This window comes from Polyodon spathula, chromosome 14, assembly GCF_017654505.1.
Source record: "Polyodon spathula isolate WHYD16114869_AA chromosome 14, ASM1765450v1, whole genome shotgun sequence".
Classification (NCBI taxonomy): Eukaryota; Metazoa; Chordata; class Actinopteri; order Acipenseriformes; family Polyodontidae; genus Polyodon; species Polyodon spathula.
In genome coordinates, this window is record NC_054547.1 from 7,878,077 (window position 1) to 7,890,475 (window position 12,399).

Genomic DNA, 12,399 nt, shown 5'->3' on the forward strand with positions numbered 1-12,399 from the left:
TGATAACATGTCCATTGTATCATGTAAATTGATAAAAAAATTTTAAAAAATTAGTTTCATGTCAACATATTATAAAATTAATTAATAATATTAATATTTATTTTGTTGTAAAAAAAAAAAAAAAAAAAAAAAAGTTTTCCCACAACGTTTCATTCTGTGTTTTTTTTTTGTTTATATTAAACGTCTCATTCGTGTGTTTTTTTGGCACCCCAGGAAATGTCCCATTAAATGACAAAGACACATATACGACTCCTTAGGTGTGTGTCCGTTTTTAATCTAGTCATTTGGAAACCACTCAAGTCGTTCCCCCCAGCCTTCTGTTCTGGTCAGAAGACCGCCCAAAGCTTCTATCTACAGTTATGGTTACAGTGCAGATAAAACCAAAGGGCGTCTCGGCTGGTTTTGCAGAAGAGTAGCCAACAGCTGTTCCCGACGAGCTCTCGATTAACTACGTACAGTACTTTCTTCCAAAAGCACAAACAAAAACACAGCCTCCATGTTTTCACACAAAACCTCACGACCAGCATGTAATGATGGCCCGAGTCCAGTGGTTTGTTTAAACAGGAAGTGCACTCACTTCAGCAATGAAAGGTGTGTGCGTACAACAAACAGCTGCAGCGAGTGCCGTTTGTAAATACGGTTGTCGAGCCAACTAGTGTGTGTAACTAGCAAATCGCCTTGGATAACGCAGTCTGCTAAATAAACAAATTATCGTTCTTAGAAAATAAAAGGTAAGTCACACTTATTATGTTCAATATAATACTATGCTACTTTATAATAATTATGACGTATTGATACGTATAGTCAGTAACTTGGTTACACATCGTGTCGTGTTTTCTAGAAAAAAGCCGTACCACTAACCTGGAAATAGTTCCTTTTAACTAGGTCGATCATGCATATTTATAACTAATAATAATGATAATAATAATAATAATAATAATAATAATAATAATAATAATAATAATAATAAATCCGAAGTACACTGGATTAACAATATTTAGCTCTTGAATGTACAACGCTCATATGGTAGCGCTCACACAGTTTTTATCTTTTCTGTATCGTTTCATTAATACAACATGAAACACTACGGTATCAGCTGAACAACATACACGTGTAGGCTTGTCGACAAAACTTTTTTTTTGTCAAGCCTGTCTGTATCGGATAATCTTTCTTTGTTTTTGCAGTTTGTCCAACAACGCGCAGAGGAGGTATTGGTGGAGGAAGGAGGAGGGGCTTTGCTCTGGATCCGTTTAAAAAAAAAAAAAAAAAAAAAGCCCTGATGTAATTCAAAAAAATGAAGAGGGGCGGTCAAAAAAAAGAGTAAGCAATGAGGCCCTGGTACTTAAAAAGTGGAAGTTACCCCTGATGCAACTTTAAACCACGTTGACAAGAGAAGTGTTCAAAATAATAACAGTTCAACACGAGATCACAGTGCAATGGTAAGAATTAACTCATTTATGTTAGAAATGTATAGATTAAATGGATTATTAGTTTCGTATGTTAATATTATTATTTTAGGTAACTTAATTACATACTAGTGTACGCAGTGTAATCTCACTCTGTCTAAACTGCGATAATTATCAGGTTCGAAATCATAGTGTCATTATAAATTTGTTCCTTTCGGGAATTTAGCTGCACACACGCTATCCTGCTGTCAGTTTCAGTAGCGATTTGGAAACACGTGGCAACATATCGCTCCACTGTACCTGTATTAAATGTGATCTTTGCACATACGTACCACTAAAAAAGTATAAAGGTTTTAGCGTTATTTTATAGCAAAACAAACTGTCGTTATAAAAAATAAAATTATGTGTCCAGCGTAAAAAGCAGGGCTATAATATACTGCACGTCATGTGTAAAAGTTTACCATAGGAAACTTTAAATTCATCAGCTGTGCTTTACCATACAGTAAGTAAGATGTGTGTGTATTGAAGTAAAAATGATTACCACTAATGTACGTTACGACTTCAGGTAGTGGGCACACAACGTGCTTGCTTTTATGTCACTGTGTACTGTTCCGTTTAAAAATGCAAAAAAAAAAAAAAAAGACAAATGCAAATCCATTTACTTTTGTTATTGTGTACAGACGGCACTTAAGCCTTTTTGATCGTTTTCTTTTTTTGTAGAGTAGATGTTATCAGTGTTTAAATTAGATCTCATCAGTAGTCACAAAATATAGTTCTTAACCGTTTTAATATATATATATATATATATATATATATATATATATATATATATATATATATATATAATATATATAATACACACACACACACACACACACACACACACACACAACAGTTGTAGTCAAATGTTTACATACCCCAATTTTCCTTCTTGAATTTCCCAATTTTCCAAGTACTAATAATAGTTGAAATTGGGACACTCAAATGCTTAGAAATGTTGTAGCCTTCTCCAGCTTTATGACATTAAATAATTACCTGCCTAAGAAAATTGACTTATTGGTAATGACAGCAATCATCCTATGTCTAACCCTTTTATACTCTCTAAGAATGTTCACCAACAATCCAGTGTTTTGTAGACTTTTCCAAAATTAGGTTCTGCATTATCATATTGAAATTTCTAGCACCTTATAGACAGTACTATCATAGCATCATGGGGTATGAATACTTTTGAATTGGCATTTTTGGAGTTTTGCAAAAGAAAATTGCTGAAATAAATAACTGTAGTCATCTATTTCTTGTAACTTTTTTCCTCGTCCACAAAAGACAAACTTTTGCTACAAAAGATTTTTCCCGAAATTCTTTACTTTCGAGAAATTTCAAGAAATTATAAATTTACATTGGGGTATGTAAACAGTGTGTGTGTGTGTGTGTGTATATATATATATATATGTATATATATATATATATATATATATATATATATATATATATATATATATATATATATATATATATATATATATAATACAACAGCAATAAAACATTACACGCATGTGTCGTAATCACACATTAGGCTTGTGGGGTTTGCAGTCATATTGCTGTAGTGTTTGTTATGGTTGATCAAAGTGTAAAAGAAGATTTACACGCTCCATCAGCAACATCAGAGCCGAGGGTATGGTCCCAAGTAAAAAAAAAAAAAGCAGGTGAATAAATAATTTGTGTCATGGAGAAAAGTCACTGACATTTATGTTCATATTTTTAACCAGTTATTCATACTGAAAGTAAATGTGTTAATTGTTCAGAAAGTGCGTGCGTTGGGATGAAAGTTGTACTATCGATTACATATACGACTGTTAGTATTCCATAATGATATTATAAAGCTAACAAATGTTCGAGGTCGTGCTGAACATCCGACTGCAGAACAACAAGGTCCACATTTAGCTCTGTAATTTAGTTTGCAATTAGTCTTGGCACTCTCCATTTTGTCTCCTTCAGCAACAACAACGTCAAACATTTACCGGGACCCTGAGCTCACTTTTGGTAGCTCATGAATATCAATATAAAACCGTCTATAAAACTGTGGCAGGGTTGGTTTAAGGGTGACGTCAGACCAAGAAATACACAGACGACAACTACTGAGAGTGAAGCGCTTATGCTCGTGTTTATTGCAAAGTAAATACTTAAACAAAAAGGTTGAACACGAAACAATATAAAAACAAACGGCACAATGGCCAAAGGAAAGAGACAAAACAAACACTGAACAAATATCGTGCTGGTCCTTCTAGCACGAGTAGAAATTGTTTACTTTCTTTATAGTTCTGTCCTCTGAACAACTATCCCAGAGTGAGGGATTTGTGTCTCTTTTATGCAGCTGTGCCAGGACTCGTTTGCTTATTAATTATTTAATCGAGTCCAGGCACAGTCTGCATGTGAACTACTTGTGCTCAAATACATCTACATTTTAAATGCTAATAATACCTCACCCGTGCACCTGTACATACATACATAAAGTATGCACAGGGGAGGGTGTACCTTGCCACAATAACTTAAAAAAAATTAAATAATACAGTCACATGCACTGTATAGCCTACTTTAAACAAAATAATATCCCTCCAGTCCGCAAATGTCCTGACACACAATACAAGCAGGGAGTACATGGTTTGGTAAGCAGGCTGTCTTCTGTACCCACCCCGCCATGCCTTTGCATTGTCTTGCCCTGGTGCATTACAAAACTGATTTTAATCAAGTCCTCAAAGTATGATGACAGATCCATAAAGCCGGCCTACTTGTGCTGTGTGCATTGGAATTTGAATTTGATTGAAGCACTGGAATGTTTCTTCCTCCTTGTAAATTTTTCTCTCTCTTTTTTTTTTAAAAATCAGTTTTATAACATGAGTTTTGAACAGTGTGTTGGCCTCCAAGCAGGATTACCCGGTTACGATCCCCAGTCACTTTCAACTGAATGCTCATCTGAAAATTCAATAATTGGAGAACTGTGTATCATGCATTTTATGCCTGATTTTTGGAAAAGTTCCCTTCTACGAATGGTCTGCTTTTTTTTTTTCCTATAGGGCAGGACTGTCACTGTATCTGTTAGTGCTGCAGATCCAAATGGCAGATGAGCAGTCTAGCTTCCTTGATGTCTGTTGCTGTGGTGAGCTGTAGTTGATTTTGTGTCTAGGCTGCTTGGGTAATGTGGAAATATATGTGTTGAAAACCATTCAGCCTTGCCACCATGAGCTCTTTTCATGCCTTAACCTGTAAATTGAGGAGACTTCTAATTAATTTGCTTTCAACTTTATCTCGCAAACATATAGTTGTCACATAGCAAGGCATTTTCATGCTGCCCAAGACATTTTTCTATAAAGAAATTTTTAAGAAAGACTGTTCCAAAAACTGACACCAGCTGTTCAATTCTGACATTACTGCTACAACTTAAATTAGGACTACTTTAGATTTCAAACTTGAAATGACAAAATCACAGAGACTGGAATCTTACAAGCTTTATTTGTAGTTTTCAGTTTAAAATATATATTCGATAATAATATATATATATATTCGAATATATCTAATAAACATTATTATATAGTTATATATATATATATATATATATATATATATATATATATATATATATATATATATATATATTTGGTCAAAATGGTATAAGCATTACACTGCTTCAAAAGCTTAAAAGGATCACCATGACAGTTTGTGACATATGAAATCCCTTACTTAACTATTTGTGACCCCTCTCTGAGCAAAATTAGTCTAAACAATTATAGGACCTTGGTTACCAAAGTTATGCAAATCTGTTGTGTCCATCCTACAACTTCATTTTTGAGCAAAATACACCACCCACTCGATGTACCGCGGGTGTCGGGGTCCAGTATAAATCTGCTATATATCGAGGGCCACGATATAGCGAGAGACCCATAGAAAAACAAACAGGCTAGTAACAAATACTGTACAACCACTCCCTCGTTTTATCGGGTGCATCAGGGTCTAGTATCCCCTACGCAGCCTGCTTTTTCTCATTTTTTATATAAAAAGCAGCACACTGTTTTAATTCGTGTAATTGATTCTCATCAACTTCAGTCTCCAATTAATTTCATGAGTCTTCCTCTCCTTTTTCAAATGCACAAACCCGCTGCATTGAAAGAATCCATTCCCAACAACAACACAGGAGGCGTGTTGCTAGGGAGCTTGTGGCTTTTGCTGTGCATGCTGCTAAACGTGAACACCCCGTTGGCTAAAATAAAAACTACTTCAGCAAGTACATATTTCATTTGCTTTGTGTTATTGTGCAATACATGTGTATATGAAAACAACACAATAGCAATGCTTTGTTTTTAATTGTTTTGTATATTGTTTGTGATGTGTGCAGTACCAAATAACATGAACAATGAACAGTAAGTCTAAGTGCCTATGTATGTTGCAGCTAATGCATACACAGTTAGACAGTAAAAATGGGGAGCCAACTCCAGGACCACGATATAGCCTTATCTGCAGTATAGCGAGGGGTGGGTGTAATTTTATGTAAGGTGCCAAACAACTTTTTAAAAAAAAAAAAAATTATTGTTCAGTAATATCCTATAGCTGTAATGGTTTGGTCCAGCAGTCCATACTTGTGTATAGTATAGTTTATATAGGCATCTGTGTTTTTTTACATTTTTTATTAGTGAACAGAACCCAAATAATTACACAGGTCTATATTGTGATTTGCCAAGCTTTGCAATAATATATTCTCCATGCCCCTAAGCAGATCTTGTCCTGCTTCCAAGCTAACATCTTGTATATTTATGAGAAGAGTTTGTCAGAGCACCTGTGGATCATTCGAGCACACAGACCAGTCCCTCTGTGCTGTAAGTTACTGTTGATCAGTCAATTGCCATGGCTAACCAGTAAACACATTAGCATAGCAAACTACAAGTAGGCTCTCAAATGTCCATTTTATAGACTATATATTACTTTAAATGAAGATAACTGCTGCATGGTTTATGAACATGCTGTCATGTCATGTCAGTGCTGATGAAGACCATCAATAAATTGGTCTCCACAACAGCCATGGTTCCTACTCCAGTTTGAGGGATCACTAAGACTTTCCTGATTTACAATAGTAAATGAATATTAAACAGTAATAATAATAAGTCAATTAGTAAACTGTTTTTTATTGGACATACGTTTCTGAGATTATTTTGCAAAAAAGACGAGGTGGCTTGTTTAGTTTTCTCTCTCATAGTTATCCAAGTGGGGAATTGCTAGAACTTTTATGAAACTGAACTTTTAAAATAAAAATGTATCACACTATTTGACATTGAAAATGTCATAAGCATCAGACAGTTCTTATTTCAGAAATAACGAGCTTGCCTGTTATTGGTCTTTGGGGGCTATGGGTTATTACATGGTTTTTTTTTTTTTTTTTTTTTTTTTTTTTTGCATGGTTAAGATCTTTTTGACCAGCCTTATTTGCAAAAACAAGATCCCATGCTTGTGATGGAAATTTCCTATAGGGCTATAATTAGCAGCTGGAAAGTTGCAGTGTCCAGTGAGAAGTCTGTAGTCTGCAATAACTTTCAGAAGTTCTTTAGTAGTTAATTTTAAATGGGAGTCTCCATAGTGTAAGTGTTTGAACTGAGATTAAAGAGAGGCATTGTTAGTTTGGCACAGCACCTGAGCACACTGGAGTGCAGGCGATCCCGCAGTACAGTTGGTATTTTTTTTGTCTTTTTTTTATTGGAGGCACTAGAAATCTATATTGCAGTTACAGTAATGCAATTTCATAATATTGTGTTATTTTTTTAAACATTTAAATTGGACACTTTTATTGAAAGTATGCTGTGTTTGGCACCTGGATCCTTGTACTTTTCCAACAGCTGTGTGTTTAAATGTGCATGGAAGGCTGTGCTAAAAATAGCTATTAGCAGCATTTGTCTCTCCGATTTCATTTAGTTTATTAACACTGTCAGTGTTTCTGTGTAAGATTGGATGCAGAGTAGAGTATTCTGTTTTCAAGCCCAAATCACTTTGCCTTAAAAAATAGAAAACTCCATGAAATTGATGTATCAGTTCATTCAGTTTAGTGAATCAGAAAAAAAGGGGGATTTAAAAGTAAATGGTCAACTGGTACAGTAATCCTATAATTTGAACAGTGCAGCACAGAATTTAAACTTTGGACCAAATCCTTTGAAACCCTCTATATAAATTAAAGATCAAAATAGGGCATCATAGAGATCTTCATTACATCCTAAATGCCATCAGGAATCTTACATTAGTGCTATTCCCCTCTAACCGACACAGAAATTTGAACATATTATATTCTATAAAATTGAATTGTGCAGGATGCGCCCTATAGCTTGGATGCTGCCGGTTCGAGTCCGGGCTATTCCACTGCCGACCGTGGACGGGCGCTCCCAGGGGGTGTCGCACAATTGGCTGAGTGCCGCCTGGGAGGGTGGGGAGTCTTAGGTCGGCCAGGGTGTCCTCTGCTCACCGTGCAACAGCGACCCCTGTAGTCTGATGGGGCTCCTGCAGGCTTGCCTGTAAGCTGCCTAGAGCTGCATTGTCCTCCAACCCTGGAGCTCTGAGGTGGCTGCATGGTGGGTCTCCAGTGTGAAAAGAAGTGTTCGGCTGACGACACATGCTTCGGAGGACAGACCGCGTGTATTCATCTTCGCCACTCCCGAGTCAGCGCGGGGATGGTAGTGGTGAGCTGAGCCTAAAAGTAATTGGCTATTCTAAATTGGGAGAAAATGATTAAATAAAAAAAAACTAAGAAAAAAAGAAAGTTATTCTGCACAATAAGTTGATGGAGTTGTTTCTGCACGAGATCCATAGGTCTGTGCTGGATATGTTTGAATTGATGTGCATCCTAGTTTGTGTGCCTAATTATAGCTGTGATTTAAAATAAGATAAAAACTAAAATGAATACTGTAAATACATTGATGTGTACTCCTGGTCTTAACACTGCTGCAATTACAGTAGTGTTTTAGTGTATTCTGGAATAGAGCACATGTTAATGTAGACTGCAATTTATCTAGTTTAGTAGCAGTTACAGTACTTAATAAAAAATCAGAACAACTGTACAGTTTACTCAGTAAAACCAAAAGTAAATGTAAAACATTCAAATTGTTAAATGTTTCAGTAAGAGATGTCTTACATTTGAAGTCCAGTTAAATGTAAATTTTGTAAAGCCTCACTGGGTTATACAGTCTAATTTTGAGGTTTATATTTAAATGCAACACTGTCTCCAGGACCTGTAATTTAGAAATCGAGATCAGGAAATCAGCTACTGAAGTGATTTTTGTCAATGGTCAAAATTATTGGAATGCAGTTTCTAAAAACATTTTTTAATGCGTGTCAGTACATATGCAGTATGTATGAACAAGCATAACTTGTAAATTCATAAGTACACTGTTTTCATGATTTCATTAATTAATGAAGGACAGACTAAAGTAAGTCAAAATAGAACTACTGACTTTTCCAATAACATGTTTATATTGTCTCACTGTTGGTGTTTTGTCAATATGAAACTGCAAAACAGGTTGATTTCTGTGAGCCCCGAGTAAGTACTGATCAGTAAATTTCCATGACAGGAAAGAGAGCTAGTCAGTACAGTGCGTGTCTGATGTTTCACACAGCATACTGAACTGTTATTCAAGAGGTCTGTGTTATTTAGGCTAACTGTTCTCTTCTCCAGACAGAGCTTTGTGAGTTATTTGATAAGTGTGAAATCACTCGAACTTTTAAAATAGAATTATAATTAAAAAAAAAAAAAAAAAAAAAAAAAAATAATAATAATAATAATAATAATAATAATAATAATAATAATAATAGCTATCCAGATAGAGTAAGCCCTCATTAGCGTTTCCTGGTATGCACTGTGCAGCTTGTATTGATATACCACACATGGCTTTGTATTTGTTTATTTGGTCTTGATGCAGAAGAGGGTAATGTGAACAGTGTCATTCTTCATGTTCCATCTTGGACTCATATTCTTACATCCGCTCTGCCATTGCCAGGGATGATAAGCCAGAAGGCCTGATAATCCAAAGAGCTTCTTGCACACCCTGTTTAACTTTCAAATTGCGTGACTCAATTCTCAGAAATGTGTTGGTGATCTCGATATTGACCTCTGACCTAAATGGTTGCCATATTGAGAAAATATTGAGGACTTTACATTTCAGGAGTATAGAGACCCTTTGTATTATTGGTCTGTGAAACTAGCCATATGAGATAATATTGTCTTACATTTTTAGTACACAGCTGTATTCTGTTACCATTTTTCTGTGAAATTTTACAACTAGTTTTCAGTACACATGAACTTGATTCAGACCAATCACATTGATACAATACTGACTTTGCAGTTGCAATGTGAACAATGAGACTGTGGCTGCAAGTCAGCTAAGGTCTAATCCTCTTAGAAGATTAGGCAGGGATTCATTACCAAAACAAAATACCACCAGAGTTTTAAACTGTGTGCCCATGTACAGACATAGTAGTTAAAAAAAAAAAAAAAAAAAAAAAAAAAAAAAAAAAAAGGCGTCTTTCTTACAAGGGCATTGGCACTGTTGAGCCCCAGATCTTTTTATTTTGACATTCTTTTGTGGCCATTCACCTCCCTTCCTGAGCAATATCTGGCTTTTTGGCGGTTTGATTTAAGTTTGCCGTTTTTGATATTGTATGTCCTTGTGTCAGGGTTGAGGCTATTTGCAGAATACCCACGTCCTCTCCACCAAAGTCCATTATCTGTGTCCACTCGAAAGAAACTACAGGTAAGAATTAGAAACAGCTTCCTGGTATTGGCATCTTCCTACAAGAAGCTGTCTCAGACCCATGAGGAAACAGGTTGTTTTACAGTAATCAGTGTTATTACTTTCATTAAACTCAAGCAACATCTAAGCTCAGGCAAGGCAATCATTTTGTGATCATTTTTAAACTGAAGCAAAGTCAACTTAAAGAGCTCGAAAGTTTATCAAAGGAATAAGACTAAATTTACGTATCCACTATCCATAGTCCTGATACATAGGTTGTTACTATTGTTGTCAACCAAGACTTGGCTCCTGCTGGATTCATTAAACTAATATATTGTCTGCTGAGTATTTACTATTCTAGGAAGGGAGTTTTATTTGGAAGACAGTAAAAATGCATCCTTATTTAGCTCGCTACTACTTCATTTGCACTGTCACTAACGTATCTCTACTATGTATGAAACTAACATTGCTTTCTCTGTTAGGTAAAAATTACGTGTTTTTAAAATACACAGAATCCAAAGTTTAAAAAGTAAGCCATATAATATTGTATACATGAAAAAGATTGTGGGATTTGTTGGGGATTTAAAAACAATTTTATAAGCAAATTAAAAAAAAAAAAAAAAAAAAAAAAAAAAAAAAATGGCCACCATGTAGTTTGTCAGAAATGGGTAATACTGTAGTGCTGCAAAACAAGGGAAAAGCTCTAGAAATCTAATTACTGTACAGTACATACTTGGATGTGGGTCATGGTGATCTACTTTTTCATGAAACGGACATCTAGTGAGGATGTCATTTACTGAACCATTGTTATTGTGAAACCCTTTGTGGCTGTCTTAATTGCTAGCAGTGGGTCACTGTTGGATGGCAGCTTACTGTCAGTCACAGCTGCTTGTAAAAGCAAGTACATTTCTGGGCAGATGTCCTGAGTTTCTGTCTAATAAAGGAAAAGAAGCAGAGCTGGAATCCCCTCTTGAATTATAAAAAGTAAAGAACAAAAAACAACCATCCATTTCAGACAGGTTCTTACCAGCTACTATACATCCTAGTGGAAGTATTTGAAGATGTGCTAGTATTCTAGTATTCTGGAATTAGTTTATTGCTTGGCGGAGCGTGTCCAGGTTTTCTTATAAGATAGTCAAATCATTTAGCATATTTGGCTCAAGTGAACACTGCTCCTCAACAGACAAGTACACTTTTGATGCGACTTTAGAATTTTGTAATTGTAACTAAATACAGTACGGTTTCTGGTCTGGTGAGATTTTGTGTGAAATTCCAGTTGAAAAGTCGGTCGGAACTAAAGCATTTCTTTTCGCACCTCCTTCTTGTCACATGTTCTTTTCACAGCACTGAAAAGTTCTTGGATTAGCAGACTATTAACACAAAGCAAAACGCCACTTCAGGAGAGAGAGGGGGGGGGAGCACAGTCTTCTGTAGCACAACTCGGTGAAAAAACACGCAGCAAACAAGAGAATCATCTTGAAGGCTGCTTTACACGGAAGGTGCTTTTGAGCTATGGAAAAGAAAGTAAGCGAAGCAATGCAGGTAAGAGTTGTCTTTTTTTATTTATTACATTTTTTTTTTTTTTTTTTACATAGATTTAGGTCACTCCTGCTTACACAAAAGTGTATGTAGGACAACCCAAGTTACTATTTCAAACTCGCAAAAGAGAGTAAGACCAGAGGGGACATTTTTGTTTAGAATTAAATACATTCAGAGCACAATAAAGGAAGCACTATGGTTCTTTTTATATTGTTTTTCTTTGTATAAGAATGTATTTATAAACCTGATGTTGTTGCACCACATTTTACTATGTGATGAACAAAAACATAATTTGCACATGGTTTCTAAGGTTAATCCGCTTCTAGTTTTTTTAAAGGTCCTTCAGTAACAGCCTCTTCTCATTCATAATATTTCTGAGATGCCAGTAATTTTTAATTATGTAACGCAATGAGGCTCATTACTTGGGTTGGGGTCAATTGCTGTTTTTTAGTTCCAATTTCTTTGTAAACACTTTCCAATTCCTTTGAAGTAATTATATGAGACATAATAATTGTTCTGGTTGTTTAACTGCTTTCATTTGCAGCCAGTTTATTTGACGGTGTTTGTAATTTGTTGCGACAAGCTGATTTGAACAGAATACTGCGAATTGCAATTTTGATCAGTGGTGTGTTGGAATTGGTTTAAAAGGGAATGGGGATTAGGATTGGAATTGGATATTGATTTTAAAAAGGAATTGGAAT

The 12,399-nt window shown here is 35.4% G+C and overlaps 1 protein-coding gene across 4 annotated transcripts in view; it reads left to right on the plus strand.

Moving 5' to 3' along the window:
* Positions 1–573: 573 nt before the first annotated feature.
* LOC121327297 (sodium- and chloride-dependent glycine transporter 1-like) overlaps positions 574–12,399 on the plus strand; it is a 48,566-nt gene continuing 36,740 nt past the window's right edge. Inside the window, exons 1-3 of one of the 4 annotated variants that reach the window (XM_041271237.1) lie at positions 574–731; positions 1,185–1,439; positions 4,478–4,560. In XM_041271237.1, coding sequence (XP_041127171.1) covers positions 4,525–4,560 — 36 coding nt within the window. In that variant the 5' untranslated portion in view covers positions 574–731; positions 1,185–1,439; positions 4,478–4,524. Of the gene's footprint in view, positions 732–1,184; positions 1,440–4,477; positions 4,561–10,835; positions 11,702–12,399 lie in introns of those variants that run through there. The other 3 variants (XM_041271239.1, XM_041271243.1, XM_041271240.1) reach the window with 3 other exon arrangements.